Below are 22,655 nucleotides of genomic sequence, written 5' to 3' on the forward strand. Positions count from 1 at the left end.
ATTGGAGTACTTTAATGTACTATCACTTGTCATAAAAACATGACATACACATACCCATCTCTCTTCAAAACATGACATACACATATCAAACCAATCCTTGAAACATATTTATATTGTTTGAATGAATGTCTGAAGTAAGGATGACCAGTGTCTCTCTTTTTTTCAAGATGCTGGAATGATTAACAGTCACAGAAATAACTGCTTTCCATGGCTTTTGTAATTTCACTCACAGAAATATATTTAGCAGTAATTTAAGGTTACATAAATTCAAACCTTCCACAATTAATTTAACTGAAAATATATATCTGTATAAAAAGCAGCAGTTTAAGTTTAACATAACATCTAAGCCAGGTTGAACATACATGGTAGTTACAGAAATTTACAGAAAACATAATAAAACTTTCAAATTAATGCACAGTTTTCCTACAGTGCAATCTACAAACTCAGTTCTCATAAAAACAGTCAACAAGAACCTAACTGGACAATTTTTAACAATGATTTATTTAAATAAGGGAAAATTTAAAACATAACTAGGCTGCTGATATGCATTTGTTAAATTTCATTTAAAAAAATAACTGTGATTTAAAAAAAGAAAGGTTTGCCCCCAACACTTCTCATCGTAAAAAGTTGTTAAAACAGTATCCCCAATTTTTCAGACTTACCCAAAGACATTCAATAGTCAAAATTTGCAGATTACAATTGAAGTTTACTCCAAAATACAAAATCAAACATTTCATTGTAACTTTCCAAGATTGAGAGCAAATACTGCAGAAGTGTGAACATCTTAGCTGGCTGAGCTTTGAAATGCAGGTCAATATTGAAACCTCCATTTACAAGAGTTTTTAACTTCTGTACTGCAACAACTGCTTACCTCACAATAAGCAAATATTTCTTGACATATCTTTTCAAACTATAAAATAAAAATCTGTAACTGTAACAATTATTACCAAAAATAATAGCGTGTAACTTCTTTACCATATTTGCATCATACTTTTGTGAAAAGCTGTTATCTAACAATGCTATTTTTGAAATCAGTTATAGGATATGCTAAAATCAGATGTTTATTTCTTATTTCACAAATTTTCTGCTCATATCTTTGGCAATCTTATATTAGCACCATTAGTAAAATTCCCAATTTTCTGTAAACTTCCAAAATTTAAACAAAAGGGCAGACTTGAAATACAGTCTATGTACAGTATATATTCCTACATTTCACAGCTCATACCAAATGTTAAATGAGCATTCCATGCCCCTGAGATAGCAATACAAAAGATTGTCAACTAGTTGATTTGTGCTCTAAGTTCAGCTGTGGTGAAGCCTAAATCACCTTTGGTCATGTGTGACTGTATTACAAAACGTTTTTGCTGCATTTGTATATTCTTGAGCTAACTGTTTTCTACCTACAAGGTATTTTAAGTGTGACAAAGGCTTCCACCCAAACTGGAACTTATATTGGTAGAACTGCTGGAAAATAAAATGACGATGATCAAGTTCTGCCACAATGAAGACTCAGTAGGAAGTGGATCTATGAATTACATTTCTGAGTGATGTACTATGTGCACATAAAGTGCAAATGTGATATTTAAAAGTTATCAAAATAGACTCCATGTTGACAATTTTTGAGTACCATATTTCTCCTTAAAATTCCTGTCTTTTCATTAAAATGTCAAGACAAGAGGAAGGTTCACCCTAAAGATCTCAAAAAATGCCATACAATTATTGTACTGCACATGGCTGGAAATACAGACTTGTCAAAGAAAAAACAATCTGGCATATCCATTGGAACATCTAGCTCTCCCAGTTGAACTGTAGTTGTCACAAAACGTTTAAAAATCTATCTACAGTAAACAAGTAGCAGTTCCCACACACAAAAGTAGTATGGCAGACAACCAACCCTATTAGCTACATAAATGAAATCTATCCATCCCTCTCAAACCAAAAAAAAAAAAAATAAAAGGTGAGTGATACAGTATTGGCACAGTGTCTATACAAATTCATTACAAATAATGTACAATAAAAATACATACAGTATCATCCACCCTTCAAAAAAAAAATAAAAGAAAGTAACTCGTAGCTGCAGGAGCTCAGTAGACTGGAAGTACTGTACATTGGAACTCACAACACACAGCATAACCCTATAGTGTGGTCATGCCCGTGAGCCTTGAGAAACTCTTATAACCACACATTCTTGAGCATCACAAAACTTAATCGAATGTTCTCGTCTTTCCCACCAATCTCGCAATACGGTGGTTCTAATATCAAGATTTCTTACGTATCTTGTGACTTTTCACAGTTCAGTAAGAAAACCACAATATCACATACTGTACCTAAAACTGCTGTCCTTATAACGTCCACATAAAGTTTCCCACTCTGTGTCCCAAAGACACAGTTTGAGGTTGTCCTGTGAAATGAACTGCATTTTATTTATATTTTCACTGATTCTCATACCATTATTTTCGTTACAAAAGTCTGTTCATATATCCTTATTCAAAAATATATCCTTTGATGGTTAAACTTACAGATGATTAAATATCAATTTTAAAACTCTTCAAATGTTCCATTCACTAACTAACTGCTGTGCTTTTCCAGAAGTAATGAATGCCACCGATATTCTCTGATCCGCTCAAAATCTACGGTTGCCATCAACACAAATGAATTCTTATAATGGACTGACACTAACAGGAATGCAATTGTCATAATATCGAAATTGCACGAGAAATCTTAAGGTGTTGATTTTTCATTATCAAATAAATTCACTCAAAACGGAGTGGAATAAAGCTCTTCAGAGCTAACTGCTTCAAATTCCCTTTACCCTGTATCTCCTTTTAGAGTTTTTACATCTGGAAAGAAGGCCATGATTTTTATATCTTGTTTTCCATCTATTTGGCAAATTTGCATACATGAATTTCACTGGCTGAAGAAATTTTCATTCTTCTATCTGCAAAGAACACCATGGGTTCTCTCCACATTTCCACTTCAAGTATTCCCTTACTTTCAATAGCTCTTCATTAGCACCAAGTTACTCTGTGTGCGATTTGCTTTTCCAGCAGTGTTTAGTATATGTTTTTTAGGTTGCATTTTCTACTTACTAAGAGTCCAGTCTTGAAGCATGTGGTCAAGAGGATTTCACTATGCAATTCTGCTGACTGTGAATGATCAACTGACTGTGGCTTGAAAACTTTGCTTCACACAGTCCACATGTGAAAGGCTGCACCACAGGTTGGGTTAGCTGTTGCTGAAATATAAATAAAAAATTTCCTGTTAGTCAAAGAAATAGAAAATTACCTGAAAGACATGCTAAGACTACTGAAATAAATACACCTTCAGATGTCAGCACTTTTGGTCTTATTTTATTTCATTACTGACTTTCAGTCATGCATGATTACTACTCGTTATTATGAATTAATTAATAATGAAGTCTTCTAAATTACAGGTTGGCCATTCAATACTAGTGTCTTGTAATCATTCACAGATGAGGATGATACTTCAAGTGTAGTAGCAAGGTTCTTGGTGTGCCCAACATACCGGTAGGTGATGGATACCTTGTGCACATTGTACAGGTGACCACTAAGGTGCTCCAAATCAAGAAACTTCTCATGGCAGAGGTAGCATGCCAGGAGGCCAGCTGTAGCACCCTGGGGGGGAGGGATGGGAGGCTATGGGATGTTGGGAAGACTAAAGGAAGAAGACTTGCAATTCAACTACAGTTACAACGATAGAGAAACACTACTCCCTTCAGATTAACCATCACCATGTGGATTCTTTTACACCTAAAATGAAACAAAGTGCTTTCAACTAACCCATGGAAAAATCAGTATGAACCTCTATTAATGCCAGCTAGAATAAGGATGAACCATGCTAAAATTATGCAAAGTCCCCAATAAGATAAGAAATATTTTTAAAATTTTCAGTCCATAAGTTAATGTATTAGACTAAGGGACCACAGTGAAAAATATAGTCCCATGCAACAGACAGCTTAGAAGTCATATTGTAGAGTAATTTAAAAATTATTATCTCACAACTCGATCAAATAAGTTACTACATCATATCTTGATGGTGACAAGTCCTTAAAGAATATATTACCGTATATTTCGGCGTATAAGTCGACCGGAAGATAAGTCGACCCCCCAATTCTGAGTAAATTTGTATGATTTTAACTAATATCGGGTATATTAGTCGACCTATAAAATGTGAGGCCAACCGTACGCTCAAAATAAGCAGCAGGGTAAAACGTATATAAAATAACCTGAATGTAATTACGGTACATATGTTGCTCTACTTACCATAAGAAATACAGGAAATATACTCGGTATATTAACAAATCTGTGTAATATATAAAAGATGAATACCGGCAAATATGATTAGAAATGACGAAACGAAAGATACGTTACTCGAGTGTAATGTAAACAAACAAAGCGCTAACTAACGCTGCATAACAGCCTACGTATATATGTATGTACAAACTGCCACTCAAGTTAATATTTTGATTGGGTTGTTAAAACGACGTCCCGGTATTTTATTATGTTGGAAAATTCTTGACCATTGGTTCTTCTATGTCATAAACAGGCTCATTTGAGGGAAAACGAACCTGCAGTTGATTCACCAGATTTAAACTAGGATCCTTATGCTGAAACCGTGAATGATAATTTGTTTGATGAATTGTTTAATTCAAGTGACGATGACTCAAGTAATTTTGAAGGATTTTAAATACATATTTACTATTACATTTTAATTTTTTTTTATTTCATAGTGATAAATAAAGATTTCATACCATAAGTGTTTTTGAACATTACCCCGGTAAATACAAAACTGTCAGAGTGAACGCATCCTTGTCAATTACTGTACTACAAATGGCTACGCAATGTTTACGCTTGCTGTGCGATTAGGGTTTCTTCAAGTTACTTAGATTTTTTTCATTTTATTTAAGGTAATGGATGTTCTAATGTATTATTATTGTCGTATTACAGTGTGAAATGTTTTAATACTGGATATTTACATACATAGTTACCTCAACAAGGCTGTCATTGTTAATAGCCTACTGTAAAGCCTGGATTCCTGTACCGATATGCCAAAATAATAAAGATTCACTTTTTGTTACTGTTAGATAAGTCGACCCCCTAATTTTGGCATGATTTTTGGGTGCTAAAGGGTCGACTTATACGCCGAAATATACGGTAATTAAAAAAGGATCTGGTAGACTAACGCCATGCAATCTCCCGTAATGTTAGTAACCTCCAATATCAAGAACCTTACAGTGTATTGTAGTTTCATCTTCTATTTAAAATTTCACATTAAAGAATGTATGCACTTGACTGTTATAAATATTTGTAAAGTTAATAACAGTAAGCATAAATACAAAGAATTCATAATTATGCAACATCTACATTACTGACTTATATTTTTAGCAATACAATGCACATTAATTCTGTCCGTCATAGTAAAAAAAGAAAACAAAAATTCAAAACTTGGAATTTATTTCTTAATTCAGACCCCATTACTTATGATTAGCCTACATTCATAGTCTTCAGTATCCAGAGAAATCAGTTTCAATTGCAAGAAAGGATCATTATCCTGTGGTACATTGCATGAGTGAGCACACATAAGTCCCAGGCAAGAAACAGGTTCCTCATTTTGTTGTATAAAAAATTTAAAAAAACTGTTTCCCTCCACCTATAAAAACAATTAGTCCAAATTACAATTTAGTAGAAAATATTATATTTGCCAAAACAAGCCAGACTGGCCAATTGAGATCTGGAAGGATCTGTCCTCGAGTTTTTTGGGACTAATATAAATATCAGACCCTGACTCACAAATAGTTTGTAGTTTTTGCAAGACAGAAATCCTATTTTGTAAAGTAAATCTCAAGATAAGGATTCAGAACTTGGCCACTAGCTCCACCTTCGTCTAGAACAACCATTAAAGAGACTCGAGGGTTGGAAGACTCATATCTCTGGAAGCAGGTCAAGAAATCTCAGACAAAATCCAGTCATTAGCCATCAAATATGATCTTATCTTTGCAGAAGTATCCAACAGCTATAACCAGCTGCTAACTCATAGGAGGTACTGGTTGTATATAACAACTGCTCTATCCTGACACAGGTCCGAAGTAGATGCTGGTTCTAAAGACAGAACTGAACACTTGGGCAGCATAATTATGTTGCCTTTTCCAGCCTTCTACTTCTATATTAACATTAGCTCATCATTCATAGCATATAGTAAATCTTGGGCTCTTCAATAATCACTTGAATTGGTAGTGACTGGCTGAATGTCACAGTACTCACCTAAATCAGTAGTGACTGGGCAGAAGGTCACAGCATAAAGACTACTTAAGATTTCCTAACCTCTTTGGTCTGTAGTGTTATGGAAATCTGAAACTTTAATATCTTGTGCTACAGTCAATAAGTTGGCTTAGCTCTAATCTTGTCTACTGCTTAAATGGATGGAGCCCTTGGCACCAATTGGCATTGGCATAATTTGATCCTGGTCCTAACTTGATACAGTCTAGTTAGCATTGCACTGGACTTTGCTCCTGTCATGGTGTGGCTCTGGTCCTGGCTCACACTTGGATTGTGCATTGCTGCTTTGGATATGGCTCTTGGCATGATGTGGATATGGTTCTGATTTAGGCATCATGTTGTTCTTGATGTGGTTTTTTATTTGAAACATGGGTGTTGACTCAGGACAGTCTGATCACTGGATGCAGATCTTTCTGGTTACAGTTCTCATCATAGTTTTTAATGTAAGCATGACTGTTCGTCGCCCACCAATGTAGCTGACCTAGGCATGGCCATGCTCCTACCTACAGTTGTAAATTCTGCTCTTGTGTGTTAGTGCTCCTGACATAGTCAAGCTGTTGGCATGAATTGTTTTATTTTCATCAAGTAATCAAAGTTCCTGACACAGCCATAGCACAATTAGTCCCCCTGCCCACCTTCACAACACATAACCCAGAGGCCTGGTTCTTTAGGATAGAGATGATCTCTTCAGGTAAAAAACGATCATATCCTTGTTACGGAAGGCTGATGCCATCCTGGAATTCCTACCCGATGATGTCTTCGAACAAAGAGGAGATTGGTTAGCCAAGCCAGACACCACCATCACATAAAGGAAAATTCCTATATAACATAGGAATGGCAATAGGAGATCAACGGCCCTGACACATCTGCAAGCAACTCTTGACGGCTAATAACAATCCCTACCACCAATGGCCCACCAGAGATGACACTGGACTTTGTGCAAGAAGTCCTCCAGAAGAAGTTGTGGCACAAAACAGTCACTGTATTTCCCAACAGATCCACCATGCCTCTCAAGGAATTTCTCAAAATGGTAGACACAGTTCGTCTGGTCCAGATACAAGAGCCCACTTGACCACCTGCAGCAGCAGCCACCACACAACCACAACCTCAAGTGACAAAGAGACAGACATCAAGCCAGATTTCCCTGCCGCTACAATACACTGCTCCTGAGTGAAATCAGAAAATATAGCACAACACACAACATAAAAGGTTAAAAAAAAGAACAAACATTGTGAGGCCCCTATCCCCCCTCAAAGGGGTGCAGATACCTCTTCACTATCGTTGACCAAATTACCAGATGGCCTGAGCAACACCTATCAAACAGCAGACTGAAGAAAGTTGTGCAAAAGTTCAAATCAATTGGATAGGCTATCACAGTCTCTCAGTATATCACCAGCAATAGGAGGCTAATTTCACTTAAGCTCACTGGAGCTCCCTCGCCTCCAGCCTCAGGATAAAAATAAACCTTACAATGGCCTACAACCCAGAAACCAATGGTATGGTCGATTGGTTCCATCACTCCCTTAAAGCAGCCCTCACTGCCACATGTCATAATAGGAGATAAAGTTGTCATGGATTTTATTAGGACTGGAATCAGCAATCACTGCTTTGCCAACTGAAGGACTCTACGAACAATCATTAGCAATAACTGCTGACGTATTTCAAATACCAAATGCCCACCATCCAGTCTGAGGTCCATAGAGCAGTAGAAAAAAATCAGCCGTTGTGGCAATGAAATCCTACACCCTCACAGAACTCGAGTGTACAAAATATGCGCTTGTCAGGATAGATGTATACCTACCCCCACGACTCTCCCCTGCTTACTTGGGACTTCACTGCATCCTGCAGCACAAACATAAGTGCTACAAGATGTCACTGGATGGAAGAACTACCTGGATCTTGGTAGACAGACTAAAACCAGCATACAATCTCCAGAGGATGATTCATCTCCAAGAGTTTTTATGGGGGGAGGGGGGAAGTATTGTAAGGCCCTTCGGGTGCTTGCCATCCAAAGCAACAAAACACGACCCCGTAAATCAGGGTTTCCCCACAAAACACAAATTAATGACTGATGGCTGATGTAGCGATTTTAATGTATCTTCAGGAACTACCGTATTTTACTTGTAAAACGAAAATCAACCACAACTGTAAAACATGTCAAGCTTTTCAAGTCAAATGTATGAGAAAACTCTTCTCATGTTGGACAAAAAATTAGTATTAGGTATTTTTCAGGTGTGAGAAAACAAAATTGATCAAAATTCATGCCCTTTTTGTCCTAATGTCAGTCCTCCACTACTTTTCCACTCATGGAGACCAGTGTCTTGTCAAAATTCTGTGATGATAAATCAGTCAATGGCCATATGCCTGCCTGCACTGTCATTGTAAACTCTAAAGAAATGCAACCTTACCCTACTCATGCACAATATGTTGATGAGGTTGAGTGAGGTCTACCCATTATGTTACAATGACCACTTTTGTTTGGCAATGCCACACAAATATCCCCTTAACCTATATTAATCCATTACTATCAATTCCTGCATAAGGTCAAAATATTATACTACAATTTTTAAACCTTTCTGACAGTAATAGGAAATATCTAACTTGAGTACATACCCTATAACATAATTAGGATATCCTTGTAAAAATACAGTTGAATATTTGAACTTTTTAGATACTGTTTTAACACCACCAAAATTGACAAGGACTTTTAATTCCTTGATGACCTTTCTTGTATGATGCCAGCAATCAGTAAGGCAAATCAACCAAATCATTTATTCTCTTAACCCCTGGTGGAGTATATTTCATTTACAAATCCTGCTAAATAAAATTTATCTGTAGTTTATAAGACCACCAATTAACTACATTTTCTTGTGCATTTTACACATACAAAGAACTAAATTATATCAAGAGGAAATACAAAAAATTAGCCTTGCACTAATAACCAGTGTAACTCAATGATTAACATACAACTAGTACTGCAATGAATACTAATACCAATCCAATGCTCAATTAAACAAGAAAGCAAGTAAATAAAAACAAAAGAAAAACAGAAGTTGTCAATCTTAGTACTGAAGATAGCAGAAAAAATTTACTACAGTATAAAAGAAATGTCAACAGTAAGTTCAAACATGAAGCACAATAGGATGACTAGCTCATCTTTCAAAATAATATAAACACTGCATTCATAAAAATATGCAAGTTCTTTCAAAATAGTCTCCAGTGGTAATCCATAGTAACTAAAACCATATATGATCGCATGTAACTTAAAGATGAATCATTAGTCAGTATTCCCTATTGAAACACAAAAGACTGGCCCTGTTTCCTATCAAGAACCACCCAAGGATGCTCAGTACCACAGGATGATGGCAGCTTTCTTTCAAGGTAAAATGAACTATCTGGTCAACTGAAAACAACAAATGTGGCCTAACTGTACGTAAATGACAGGTTTGTTGTGCAAAACAAAATTATTTTCATCTATACACAAAAAAAAAAGAAGAAGAGAACCACTTGAAGCTTCCATATGGGAAAGTGTGTTTCTACTTAAAAACATTTAAAATTATGGTAGTCAGACTTAGTCAAAGAACTATGATCAATGCAGTCATTCCAGGATATTACCAGAACACCACACCCATGACACAAGATGACTTTCTAATGGCTGATAATAGTTTTCAAACTGGTACACAATAAAATGTGCCTTTCAGTTAACTGGAATGGGTCAAAATAGGCTTGTACTGTACAAAAGAGCAAGTGGCAACTAAATAATCATACTGTTACTTTATAAACACAGTACACAATACAACTGTATCAATACCAATAACAATACTGAACATTATAATGACCACACATTTTTTCTGAAAGTCAAAAAGGCCAGAAACTTCCATGGAGTCCTTTCATATGAAAGTAACTCGACAACAAACAAAATGCAATTGAAAACGCTTCATTCTTCAGTAACAAAAGAAACCAAACTAAAGCTATACTAATGTAATCTGTACTCACTGAACCAATTTCGATGGTCTGCAGCGTACTTGACTGTGGACTGTATGATTCACTCGCTGATGGTCCCATAACAGGTATATTTGCACTTCCTGGCTCCTGAGCAATTGGCACCTCCTCATCATCATCACCCTCTGTTTATAAGCAATTCAAAGCAACTTATGTTTATGTTTCCAGTCAGTAAATTACTAGACTCAATTTCATTTGAATATCAAAAAGCCTAGCATTATATCAACAGCAAAAAACCCTTAAGCCAAGACACTGTTTCACACATTAAGCATAAACAATGGCTGAAAATGATCAGTTACAGGACATAATTTTTAAAAAATGTCTAAAATTCTTTATTTTTATAACAACTCAGGCATGTTATGAATTCATGAATTTACCTGTAAGAGGCAGAACACACAAAAGATAAAGGACAGCAGAAATAGCTCATAACTGTCTGTCTAATCCCATAAAGGTAATTCTGATGAAAAAGTAAATTTGATATGATTTAATCTAAGAAAGTTTTTGTCTGATGGAATGACAAGAAAATGATAAGACAAATCCAATACAAACTAATTCTGCTTCCAGCATTCTGATTTAAACTACTTGGAAATGAAGGCCGAAGAATTTTGTACATGAGCTCTTTAATCTCCATTCAACAAAATATTTTATCATATTAATTTACTGTCATATACGTTCAAATATCATAAGACGTAAAAATTAGGTTTTCCTTCCCTGTTCAGGACTATCACTAGGGTCCCTATTAGGGCTACCACTTGAGGTGAACCTTAAAATATTCATTATATATGATGCAGAGGGAAAGGGAATTGATGCATTTCATAATCAAGTCATTTTGGAAATGCTTCAAGGTTTTGAGGTGACAAGAGAATTGGAAATTAACAGGTAAGTGCAATATCAATATTCTTTTTAATATTACTGTACTGCATAACATTAAATAATGGTGGAAGATGATTTTTAATATCATAACCTTATGGCCTTGAAATTTGGTTTGTAATAATATTTTGAGTAAAATAATCAAGGGTTCATGGTGTACCTTCTTGGCAAATTTCATTATGTGATGGGTAAAAACAAACTTTACCATAACAATAGTGGAGATTAATATTATAATAATAATAATAATAATAATAATAATAATAATAATAATAATAATAATAATAATAATAATAATAATAATAATAATAATAATAATAATAATAATTCTGCTATGAATTTTGTCAAAAAATTCGTAGAACTACCAACAATTTCCAGCAGGGAAGCTGCAAATATCAACCAAATTCAAATATGAATATAATCACCAGTGTCTTCATCATTTCCACATCCAGACAGAGGATCATCCTGCTCATCTCCAAGTGGATAGTCATCTGAGTTTGTGGAGGAATTGCTGACCGTGCGTACTCGGTGGTGGAGTCTCTCCTGAGAAGTTTGCCAAGCTGCCAACTTGCCCGGCTCCTTTTCATACAAACGTGTCGCCATAGACTGCGAAATTGTAACTTTTAATACTTCCTGTACTGTGATATGTAACAATTCATGAGTAACAACAAGTAAAAAGAGTAACTTAGGATATTTTTCTCTCATTAAAATCATCCATTTAAACTCAATGGTTAACTAGCTACAAGAAAACTATACATATATATGTTTATTTGTACAAAATGACAATATTTAAGATAGTTTGCATTATTCCTACCAAATCAATGAAAAGATCTCACTCTAAAACTTCCATTCAAACTGCTAATCAGTATAAAAATTGTATTGATTAGCAATTCAAGGGCTTAAAACCTTGAAAAGAAATTGAAGGAATGCTGCATAAGAAAAATGTACTAAAAAATTAAAACTATTATCACTTTATCTGAAGGAGATATGTACTACAATAACAATGCTAACTGCTTAATAACCCTGCAATAAACATACATACAAGAAGCTATTGTAAATAAAGTCTTAAGTATGTCTTAACTATAACAAAATATTACTTATGAACACAAACAACAAACCTGTAAACTTTCCAACGAATTATCACAGTCTGTGGTGTCAATTTCATTGAGATTGGCACCAGACCTCTCAATCTCAGCATAAGTACCAAAGGGCAGTTTTCCAAGACACTCTAACTTCATGATGTGCATTTTAGAGCGGAGATGCTTAGCCAGGTGACCATGAATACGGAAGGCTATCTTACAGTCGTGACACTTGAAGGGACGGGGATTATCAGTGCTTGGTGTCCCAAAGGTCATGTTCATATTAACCTGCAAAAATCATAACTTTCAACACTAAAATATGGTACTGTAACTCAATCTAATGAAAAAATATAACTAATATATAGTTATGGGTTTTAATGTAACTGCACCCCCGGCCCCCCCTTTTTTTGTAATGTACTGCAGTATTTTATCCTACTTTTCATTTACATCGACAGTAAATTGTGTTTGCAAAAGCTGAAGAGGTACACAGCCTAGTGAGAAGTGGTGGCCTACTAGTTATTGCAAGGAATGCTAAGGAGAGATACACTCACTTTTTTACCTCGGTGTTGAAACTAAATTTCTTAAGAGTTTTTAGGTCATTTGCAGATGCCAGACTCATGAAAAGTTTTATTGAAAAATTTTTTGTCAGAAGCCAAAGTGTTCACTCAATATATACTTATTAATTCAAAATACCTTACACTAAAAACACAATAGCGTGATAAATGGGGTGGCAACCAATTTGAATACTGCTTTATATCTGGTTCTTTGTGCCATTAACATTAGTAGTTTTCATAAAAACTTTTTAAGGTAATGTTATATTCATCAGTTTGCATGCATATGTATGATGTCCAGCACAAATATGACACAACACAGTAATATAGTAATGCACCATTGGATAATATTAAGATGGATAACCCATGTGGTAATGGGGTAGAAGGAAAGATAGTAAGTGACCACACATGATAAATCATTTGATAATCCATACAGAATAAAAGGGATCTGCAAAAATTTAAGTGCCTATGTATTTAATAACAATTCATAAGTAAAGGGAAAAAGAGATAAGTAATCTATGTGAATAAGTCTCAGACAGCCAAAATTATTTAATGCTTGCGCTGCTTATTTTGTGCAGTTGCAAGACATTACAAATAAAGAGATACTACTGCACACAATAATAAGGCTAAACATGTAGCAGCCAGTAATTCAGTAATAAAAACCAAAACACAAACTACAAAAATTCCCTCTATGAAACACTAATCAATCAACCTAATGTGAAAATGTATTACTGTACACTTGGTATGCTGTTTTCCATAACCAACTAATAAGTCTGTATGAAACACTGTACTAACTAACCTATTGTTGTAAAAATGATAGTATTATAGTACTATATTCAGCTAGGAATGCTGTTTTCTGTAACCAACAGCACCTCTTTAACAAGGTGTCAAAAAATCTTAAAAGATTAATTGGAAAAATGATGAAAGGATTGTTAAGCTATGACAAAAAGTCGTGAAAACAACCTTTTCCTAAAAAAATGATGACAATAAATACATAATAATTAGCATGTATTACTTTTAATTTGAAGTATGCTACAGAGACTTACCTTGTTAAAATGACTTAGGGACCGTTTATGTTTCTGCAAGTGGCCATTTGTTCTAAATGACACAGAACAAGAATCACATCTGTAAGGCCGTTCCATGTAATGAATGTTCATGTGTATGCTTAGTTGTGACTGCTTATTAAATTCTTTATGGCATATGCTGCACTTACATTTGCCATCATCATTTCCAAGTCTGAAAAAATTGATTATGCAAAAATCAAAATAGTTATAAAGATTTATGAAGACACAATGTAAATTTGTCAAATAAAAAAATAACCATAACAATGGGTCATAATAATGAGGTATGCAATTTTATAATAAGAGCTCTATATCTATATGTTCCAAGCTAACTATGAAAGAAAAAATATGTAAGATGAAAATTACATATGAAATATTAATACTGTACATATCTTGGTTATAATCAATAAGGATATAAAAAATGAAATTTGGTTATAATAAAAACTGGTTATGGAAGAAAAAACTCGCCATACTTGTAAATAATGAGGCACATCATAAAACCTATCATTTGATAGGAATGTAAACTAAAAAAAAAATTTCACAGTTAGTAAACTGTGAATTCAGATGTACAGTAAAGGCTGTATGTCACTACTTAAGTTCAGTACAATATCTACTTTGATAAAAAAAAAAAAAATGTAAGCAGTCAAATACCATAAACACAACCCTTATATCCACACTCTCATTAGCTACACTGTCTTACCTGCTAAGAGAAGGTACAACCCCACTCGGTACTAAGAAAGCCGTTTTTGTATCCATGCCAACACTGTTCATAACAGTCAAGTTAGCTGGAGGCGTAGGCATACGGGACGTCACGGCCTGCGATGAACTGGAATTAACACCCCCAGAACTACTAGATGAGGGTGCGGACGACTGATTTTGCTCAATGTCTGAGCCTTGACTAGCAACTTCCTTTCCATTTTTTTTGCATTCATCAACACTCATCTTGACAAGACTCTCTGCTTCAGCCTCCGATTTTTTAGGCAGTTCGGAAGGCTCATGATTTGCAGATGATGATGCAACTTCAGTGGAAGTCTGAACCAAGTTACTCTGAGGAGAGTCAGGGGATGTATCAGATGATGAGTTTTTATATTGCTGCCTTTTGAACGTCGTGTCCAGAACTGCCCTCTCTTTTAAGTAAGCTTGTAACATCGAGCTATTGCAACCATTCTCCTTTGTTGGATCTGGCACAATGCTCTGTCTCTCCCCTGAAGAGACACTAGAAATGCGCAACGTTGTATTGTAAATAGACTTCAGAAGGGTTGATGACTCTGTGACAGGAGATAAAATTTCGGAGGGATGTTCCCTAATGGGTGTTGAAGGGGTACCGGGAGATGCCAATTTGCCAACGGGTGACCTAAGGTCAGCTACGGAAGATTTGCTCATGATAGGCAAAAAATTTGGCCTTGTAGGAACTGAGTGCTTTTTCAGAGACAGGACTTGATCATGCCCTACTGTGTTAGAGGGTACTATCATTTTCTTGACACTAAGATCTATGGGAGAATCACGAGATGAAGAATCAATACCAGTGTCTCCACTGGTCCCTTTTCCTTCACCTGATGTTTGTTGAGAGCTGCCAAAAGAACGACTAACACTTGGAAGCATAACCAAGACACCTGCCCTGGATATAGCAGGAACAGCAGTTATTGGCTTTCTTGGATCATTTGCTTCCTTGGCAGACGAGGCCTCCTTTTCTTTGTAAAGCTTTGATTCCTCAAGTTCTTTTAAATCTTCAGCATCTTCAAACTGATCTTCATCCATAATATCATCATCGTCCTCATCATCATCCACATCATCATCATCATCCTCATCATCATCTTCATCATCATCCTCATCGTCAATCCTGTCTTGTTCCATTTTTCCCTAAAAATAAAAGAAAAAAATTAAAATGAGAAAAAAAAATTGAAATATCTTTGCTAAACAATGCACAGTAGCTTACCAACTAATTTTATTAATCAAGTCTTGATCTGATATATTACTGCACACAGGGTATTACATATTAAAAAATAACACTGAAACAGTATGAATGTGGGTTAGAGGTCACCATATTTGAGGAATTTAAGTAAATTCCTTTGCCATAACCAACTGTAACATCTGCAATGTATTTTTTTTTTGGAGCCAAAAGTAAATGTAGGCAGCTGATATCACTGAAGTAATGGCAATGGGTAGAAGGGAAATTATTTTACCTATATGTTAAACCTGATATCTGTCATTTTGTTTTTAAGTTTCCTGCCCTTTCAGTTTTTTAGGAAAGCTAGTCATTGTTAAGTTTCCTGCCTCAGTTAGGAAAAGCTTACTAGATAGTGATGATTGGATGACATTTTTAGATATACTGTACACAATGATAATACAGTATTGTATTTGGAAATATGTATATCAAGAGGTCTTGTATTTACTTTCTACTTCTACAATATATTAGCCAATTGGAAGCAAGATGGATGCTTCCTATTTTGGGTCAATTTCAGGAAACTGACTATAAGTTTATATATATTTTAAATGCATTACGTATATTTATGAAATGAAACACACAAATTGCCTTTAAAGAAATAAGCGTGGAAAATGTTATCGCTTTTTATGAATAAGGAAAACTTGAAGCAGATTGTAAGTAAAGATCTGATATTTGATGGCATGCAACTTGTTTACACTTAATGTTCTTTTGTATCCAGTATTTGTGAATTTCCCTTAATTTAATCTCTATACCCAGTTACATGGCTTGTCACTCTTCTCAGGTCCCGCAGTTAAATATTCAAGGAACATAGGAAAAGGTGTCGTTTGGCAACCAAAATCCTAATCATGGTTTGCAATTTAGATAATATAGTAGGTTACTTATATCCACAAAGTATGCAAAGTTAAAAAGTTGTACATGACACTGCTTTGGAATTATATCTGTTAACAAGGCATTTGCTGCATTGCTAATCATCCTGAACTTATTCTCACCTGCAGAGCAAGGGCTTCTTCATTGACGTGACTGTCGTCAACAGTTGTTGGCACAGGCACCACGCCCATTTCTACGCAACGTTTGTAATGGGCTTTTGAGCGAAGGTGTTTTGTCAAATTGCCCTTTGTCTTGAAGCTGTAAAAAGAAAAAGAAAAATTACACGAATCGTACTATCATATTTTGTTGTATAAGCATTTTATCTGATCCCTTTATCGGTGTGACATAAGGAAAAGTCGTATGAAAATTTAAAGAGCACTTAAACTTATGGCAAACCACCAAAAATACTTGGTGCCAAAAACTGGAAAATCTATAATGAACTGAAATACTCAGTACTGTTGTGATATTAGATGTTTTCACCACAAAGTATAATTTATTATAAAATACCCACCTAAAAGAGCAATGTGTACAGGCATAAGGACGGAGGTCAGTGTGAGTACGGATATGTTTCTTCAGCATTGATGGTTTTTTACACCGAATGCCACAAGCACCACACACGTATCTACCACGGCCTCTGCCTCTCACGTAAGTATATTCTTCAGTGCTTTTGAAACCTCCTTCAAATATCTTTATGCGTTTGGCAGATCCATCAAACCCCTCTCCATCGTCCGTTTTGCAAGAAGAATCATCATTTTGGTCATCTGGCTCACGTTTAATTGATGGTCCACTGGTTTCAGTAGCAGGATTGTGTTCTGTAACTTTTGCAATAGAAGTTCCAGCTTTTACCTCCTTTTCTTCGATTTTCAATTTACTATCAGCTTTTTCCTTCTCCCTATTTTTTTCTTTTTCCTCCTTAAAGGTCCAGTATGACGAATGTGTCTGAATTAAATTCAGTTCTTTCTCTTTGGCAATAGTATAAGCATGGTTGTACTTTCGACTCTCATACAAACCCAAACTCTGGTAAGGTGTTAGCTCCAATGGGTTATCCTCTGCTGGCTTTATCTGCCAATTTGAGTACATAGAAAGCTTAGGATCAGTAGACTGAGGGACATACATTGGCTGCTGTCTATATATACAACAGAAGTATGACTTTGTGGACACCTTATGACCCAGATAGGTATAAGCTGAACCATTCAAAAGCATCTGCACACAGCTTTTTTTGGGCCTTGGAGTATCAGGACTTACTAGGGTTGTACCAATCAAAGCATCTGATTTAGGCATAAAAGGCTGAGGTTTCAAAGCTAAAGAATTTGGACGCTTCCGGGGAGGTAGGAAGTCTTTGGAACTGCTGGGACCTTCTTTCACACAGTTGTCAGACTCATGAATTTCAGAATAAGATTGTTTCTTTTCTGGATCCTTTTTTTCTTGGTGAGTAACTGGCGATGATATTACTGGGTGAATTCTTATTTCTGGATTTGCAGGCTTAACTTCTGATGACTTGATTGGAATTATAGATAATATTGGTCTCTCAGTCTGACCATGTAGTATATCCTTTTGAGGAACATGTGGCATAACCTTTGGAGAATGTACCGGGGAATCTACATAATGACTTGATTCTTTTATATGAGTTCTTGAAGCATCTCTTGATATCTCTTTTATTCTTGGGGCTGGAAGATGTTTTTCCTTCACTTCGCTCACCAATAAGGGAACTGGTGACGGGACGGATGCAAAGTGAGCCTTGGATGTTGCTGGAGATAAAGAAGGAGCCGGCACAGGTGGCGTAAACACTGCCAATGGGCTCTTCTGCATGTTATGTGATTGCACAACACCCCCTGCTTGAGAGTATGGCCCTGGAATGCCAGGAACATACGGTACTTTCTCATTCCCCACAGGAATGAGAGTAGGATAAGAAGATTTTCTGGGATGTTCCTTCTCCTTGTCTCTTACTGAAACATTTAGTGCACCCCCATGAGTGCCTGCTGCAAGGCTACTGCGTACAGATGTTGGGCCAGGCACACTTCCATGAGGCATTGGAGTACTTCCTGGATGAGGTGTGCCCTGTGGCAGAGTTAAAGGAGAAATTCTGGAATGAGCTACTGGCGATTGGAGGGAACTCTGTTTTTGTGTATGAGGGGCTTGTCCATGAAGGTATGGTTGGTTTGCAGCATTTGGGGGATTCATAGGATATGACATATCTCTGAGGTCGGGCGTAGGAATACCAGGAATGGTTAAATTTGGAAGTTGAAGAAGTGGTGCATATTGGAGAAATGGAGAAAAGGGGTATTGGGCAGGATCAGAAGGATACATGTTAGCAGGGTGCGGTGAAGATTTTATCTTACTTTGATGGACAGGATCTGCAACACCTGACTGCTCCTGGGGCAGCAGTGAATTGACAATACTCGGAGCTGTTTTGGTAGACGAGGTGCTGATTTGGCTGTCAACCTGAACCATGGTACCTCCCGAGTTAAGACCTGACTTGGCAATTGTAACTACAACTGAAGTTGGTACAGAAACGTCTGATCTGACAATACTACCTCCCAGCTGATGAGGTGGAATGCAAATATCAAGGGTAGGACTGGGTTGCTGTCCAGGATCAATCCTCATTGTTTTCAAATTCTTACCATCACATATTTGGACTTCTCCCCCAAAAAAATGACGGCTGCTAGCCTTTGGTTTACCCATTTCATCTAACATTTTCATTGAGGAATCCACTTTTCCAACAACTTGACCTTTTGGGGAAAATATTGGAGATAAAAATACATTCTTATCATGATTTGATGTCTCTGGGTCCGACATTTTCCGTCTCTTTGTAGGTGGTGATGCACCATCGCGAATGGCTTCACTCACATATACACGTGGTGATAAATCTAACCGATACTTTATATCTTCATCTGACCCTCGTCTCTGAGATGATTCCCCGACCGAAATAGAAGACCCCCTTGACGAAGATCTTTCATGGTCGTACATGTCCAGCCGATCTTTCTTCTGGAGGTCAAGTGCTACATCCTGTTCTCCTGACCACCTCCCTCCATCACCACTCTTTATGGAGTCAGGGGTTCCTCTCTCACTTCCACTACCCCCTTGTCTATGTCCACAGCAATGTCTCACATGATATTCTAAGCTTTCTGGACTACTGCATCTTGTTCTGCACCACGTACAAGTATACATGCCAACTTCGGCAGGAATGGCTGCATTCTGATTAGATATTCTACTTTGCTCTAGTCGTTCAAAGTTTTGATCAATAGTGCTAGCAATTCCAGTCAAAAGAAGATTTTTTATTACTGATCCTTCTGGATTTTTCAAATGAAGTCTACTTTTCCCTGGGTCTCGCACAACACCTGGGCCATCTGTGATACTCCTCTTGCGTGGTCCCTCCGTTGGATCAAGGTCATGTAAGACTATGTGAGAGGTAGCAAAGGCAGGGTCAGACTGAGAGTAAGAGGTAGTAAGTCCATGCGATGATATGGAAGGTTTGGAAGCACTTATGAGGGTGACCGGAGGCTGAGCAAGAGGCAGGTGTGGGTTAGGTGGAAGACTGGGGCTGTAAGAAGACCGAGATTCAATCATTAGTGCTTCGGTAGTTGATGAGTGGCTTCGTTCACGCGAATGAGACTGGGGAGATCCATAACTTATAGGAGTACCAACTGAATTTAACTTAGAATTTTTGCTGGAAGTATCAATGAGACTGCATCTTCGGCTCTTACCACTTCCTGAACCCTCACTTTCACTGGAGGAGGAGCCAAAACTGGAATGGCGTCGATAACGTCGAGACCACAGAGGATTGTGAGTTTCTACAATTGCCTGGTTCTCAACAATCAGTTTTGTGATATGTTGTTCTAATAATTCTGGACTAGGGGATTTCATCCCTTTCCAAAGGGTGTTGGCACTCGAAGGTGTTACTCCAGAGCTTCTCTGACCACTTAAAGCTGAATCCTCTTTTTTATTTGTAGCAGCAGCAGCACGAATATCAAGTGGAGGGAGGCACTGCTTAGGAAACTGAGCTGGGCTTACAGGGTGCCGGCTTGGACTTGGGTGGCTGTTCACATTGTGAGTGGCATGAGGTTGATGATATGTTACAGGGTTACTTGTGTTGCAGTTTGTCTGTGAGGCATCATGAGATGGTATTGGCTGATGTCCTGCAGGCAGTGGTGGGAGAGGAAGAGGAGGAGTTTGTCCCTTGGTGACATCATCATCCTGAAGAGAATATTGAGCACGGAATTTTGGTTTGTACAAAGACTTCCCTCTGTCTTTTATCGAGTCATCTTGATGCAACTTAGAAGCTGGTGGAACAACAGAACTAGTTGCCATAGAATCTTTTGATGAGGGCTTTGCCACTGATAAATCAGCTGGCAGTTGCTGGAACTCTGACCTGCCAGCAGTATCCTCACCAGAACATGCAGGAACATCACTCCTGTTGGTATCAACACTATCAGTAACTTCCATAGGTACTTCTCCCCCATCTTGTACACTATTATCACACTTGAGAACGTGAGCACGAGATTTTGTGTGCTTGAGATAGTTACTTTTAGTCTTGAAAGCTATTCGGCAATGATCACAACTGTAGGGTCTTTCATTTGTATGTGTCCGGATATGTTTGTCCAGCACTGACGGTTTGGCACAAAACACCCCACAATAATCGCATTTGTACTTTCCACCAACACTGCCACTGGTTTTTCTTTTCACCTCATCTCCATCGGTTAGAGCAAGATGACCACCTACAATACTAGTTACTTGACAGTTATCTGGTTGAGCAGGAAGGTGACCATTTAGAGTGGACTGGCCACTCAAAGTTACGGCGGCGGACCTGGTTTCAGCAATTTCTGTTTTCTCCTGCTTCCCAATATGCCGCTCATGAAGCTGTACATCCTTTGGCAGTGACTGCTGGGGAGGTTTTGACTGCTGCTTCTGCTGATCAGCATTGTTGTCATTGGCCTCTGAGGCAGCCCGCTTGAATTTCTTATGTGTGTAGGTGACATCGCCGGTAGGGTTCATGGGGGCCGTGCACGTGATCACACCCATGGGATGCTGGCAGAAGACGAGATCTTCGGCATCATCACGAATTACGGTTTAGCCATCACTGGAAACGCACTAGCCAATGCCTGAAAAAAAGAAAGAAAGGTGTAAGTAAAAATTGAGAGAGAGAGAGAAAAAAAAGAGGAGAATACACATCTTGAATGATTAGCTTAAACCCAAACTTAAACAATGTTACAAATGAATTTCCATGTGCGAAGAAAAAAGCAAAATAAAAGCTTTTACTCATGAGTAAAGTCTGGTAACTATGACAAGGATCCAGTGTAAGTAGCATCAAATAATGATGGGAATCTGTTTTAATAATCTTTTTGTGAATTTAATTAAACTGTAATTAATGAAGTTAAAAAATAATCTCTTTCAGTCATTCCATTACATTCTGTCAAATTACAAATCCACTAAATGTCAATTTTATAAAAATTGACAAAATATTTCCAAAAACAATTTCCATTCACTTCTAATATATCAGACTAAGAAATGAATAAAGACAGTATCTTTATTCATCCAAACCATAAGTACTTTTCTTCCTGGCTTACCATTATAATTAAATTAGATGTCGACAATTTTGACGGTCCAATAAGTACCATGGCCAACGGCATAACCTGAAAAATAAAATGTTTATTAGGACCAAAACAAAAATAAGCTGTAGCTAATCTATTTCAACATTAATAAAATCTTCAGTAGAGAAAGCTTAATGTACAGTTCTTTCCTCATCCAGAATTCACCTCATTTATTTATACATAGGTTTTAGAATTAGCTGCCAAAATCTGCATTCTGCTTGCAATTCAACAGTCAAAAGGATATAACATTTCAATATAAAGTAATTCCTGTGTTAGTTGGCTAACTGCAATAACATTAATCTAATACATCTAAGAAAGCACAAGAATGAGACAAGGAAAATCAATCTGAGAGAGAGAGAGAGAGAGAGAGAGAGAGAGAGAGAGAGAGAGGAGAGAGGA

At 36.9% G+C, this 22,655-nt stretch overlaps 1 protein-coding gene across 2 annotated transcripts; it reads right to left on the reverse strand.

Moving 5' to 3' along the window:
- Nucleotides 1-125: 125 nt before the first annotated feature.
- On the reverse strand, nt 126-22,365 carry LOC135200725 (transcription factor HIVEP3-like). 2 transcript variants are annotated; one of them, XM_064229441.1, is made up of 10 exons: nt 22,233-22,365; nt 17,180-21,767; nt 16,791-16,926; nt 14,557-15,716; nt 13,842-14,031; nt 12,284-12,532; nt 11,591-11,771; nt 10,293-10,423; nt 3,526-3,635; nt 126-3,235 (listed from the first exon to the last, which is right to left on the reverse strand). In XM_064229441.1, the coding sequence occupies exons 2-10, from the start codon at nt 21,685-21,687 to the stop codon at nt 3,226-3,228; spliced, it is 6,675 nt and encodes a 2,224-aa protein (XP_064085511.1). In that variant the 5' UTR covers nt 21,688-21,767; nt 22,233-22,365; the 3' UTR covers nt 126-3,225. The 2 variants fall into 2 exon arrangements, with proteins under 2 accessions (XP_064085511.1, XP_064085432.1); XM_064229362.1 differs by lacking the exon at nt 3,526-3,635.
- Between the last annotated feature and the right edge of the window lie 290 nt (nt 22,366-22,655).

This window comes from Macrobrachium nipponense, chromosome 11 (assembly GCF_015104395.2).
Source record: "Macrobrachium nipponense isolate FS-2020 chromosome 11, ASM1510439v2, whole genome shotgun sequence".
Taxonomy (NCBI): Eukaryota; Metazoa; Arthropoda; class Malacostraca; order Decapoda; family Palaemonidae; genus Macrobrachium; species Macrobrachium nipponense.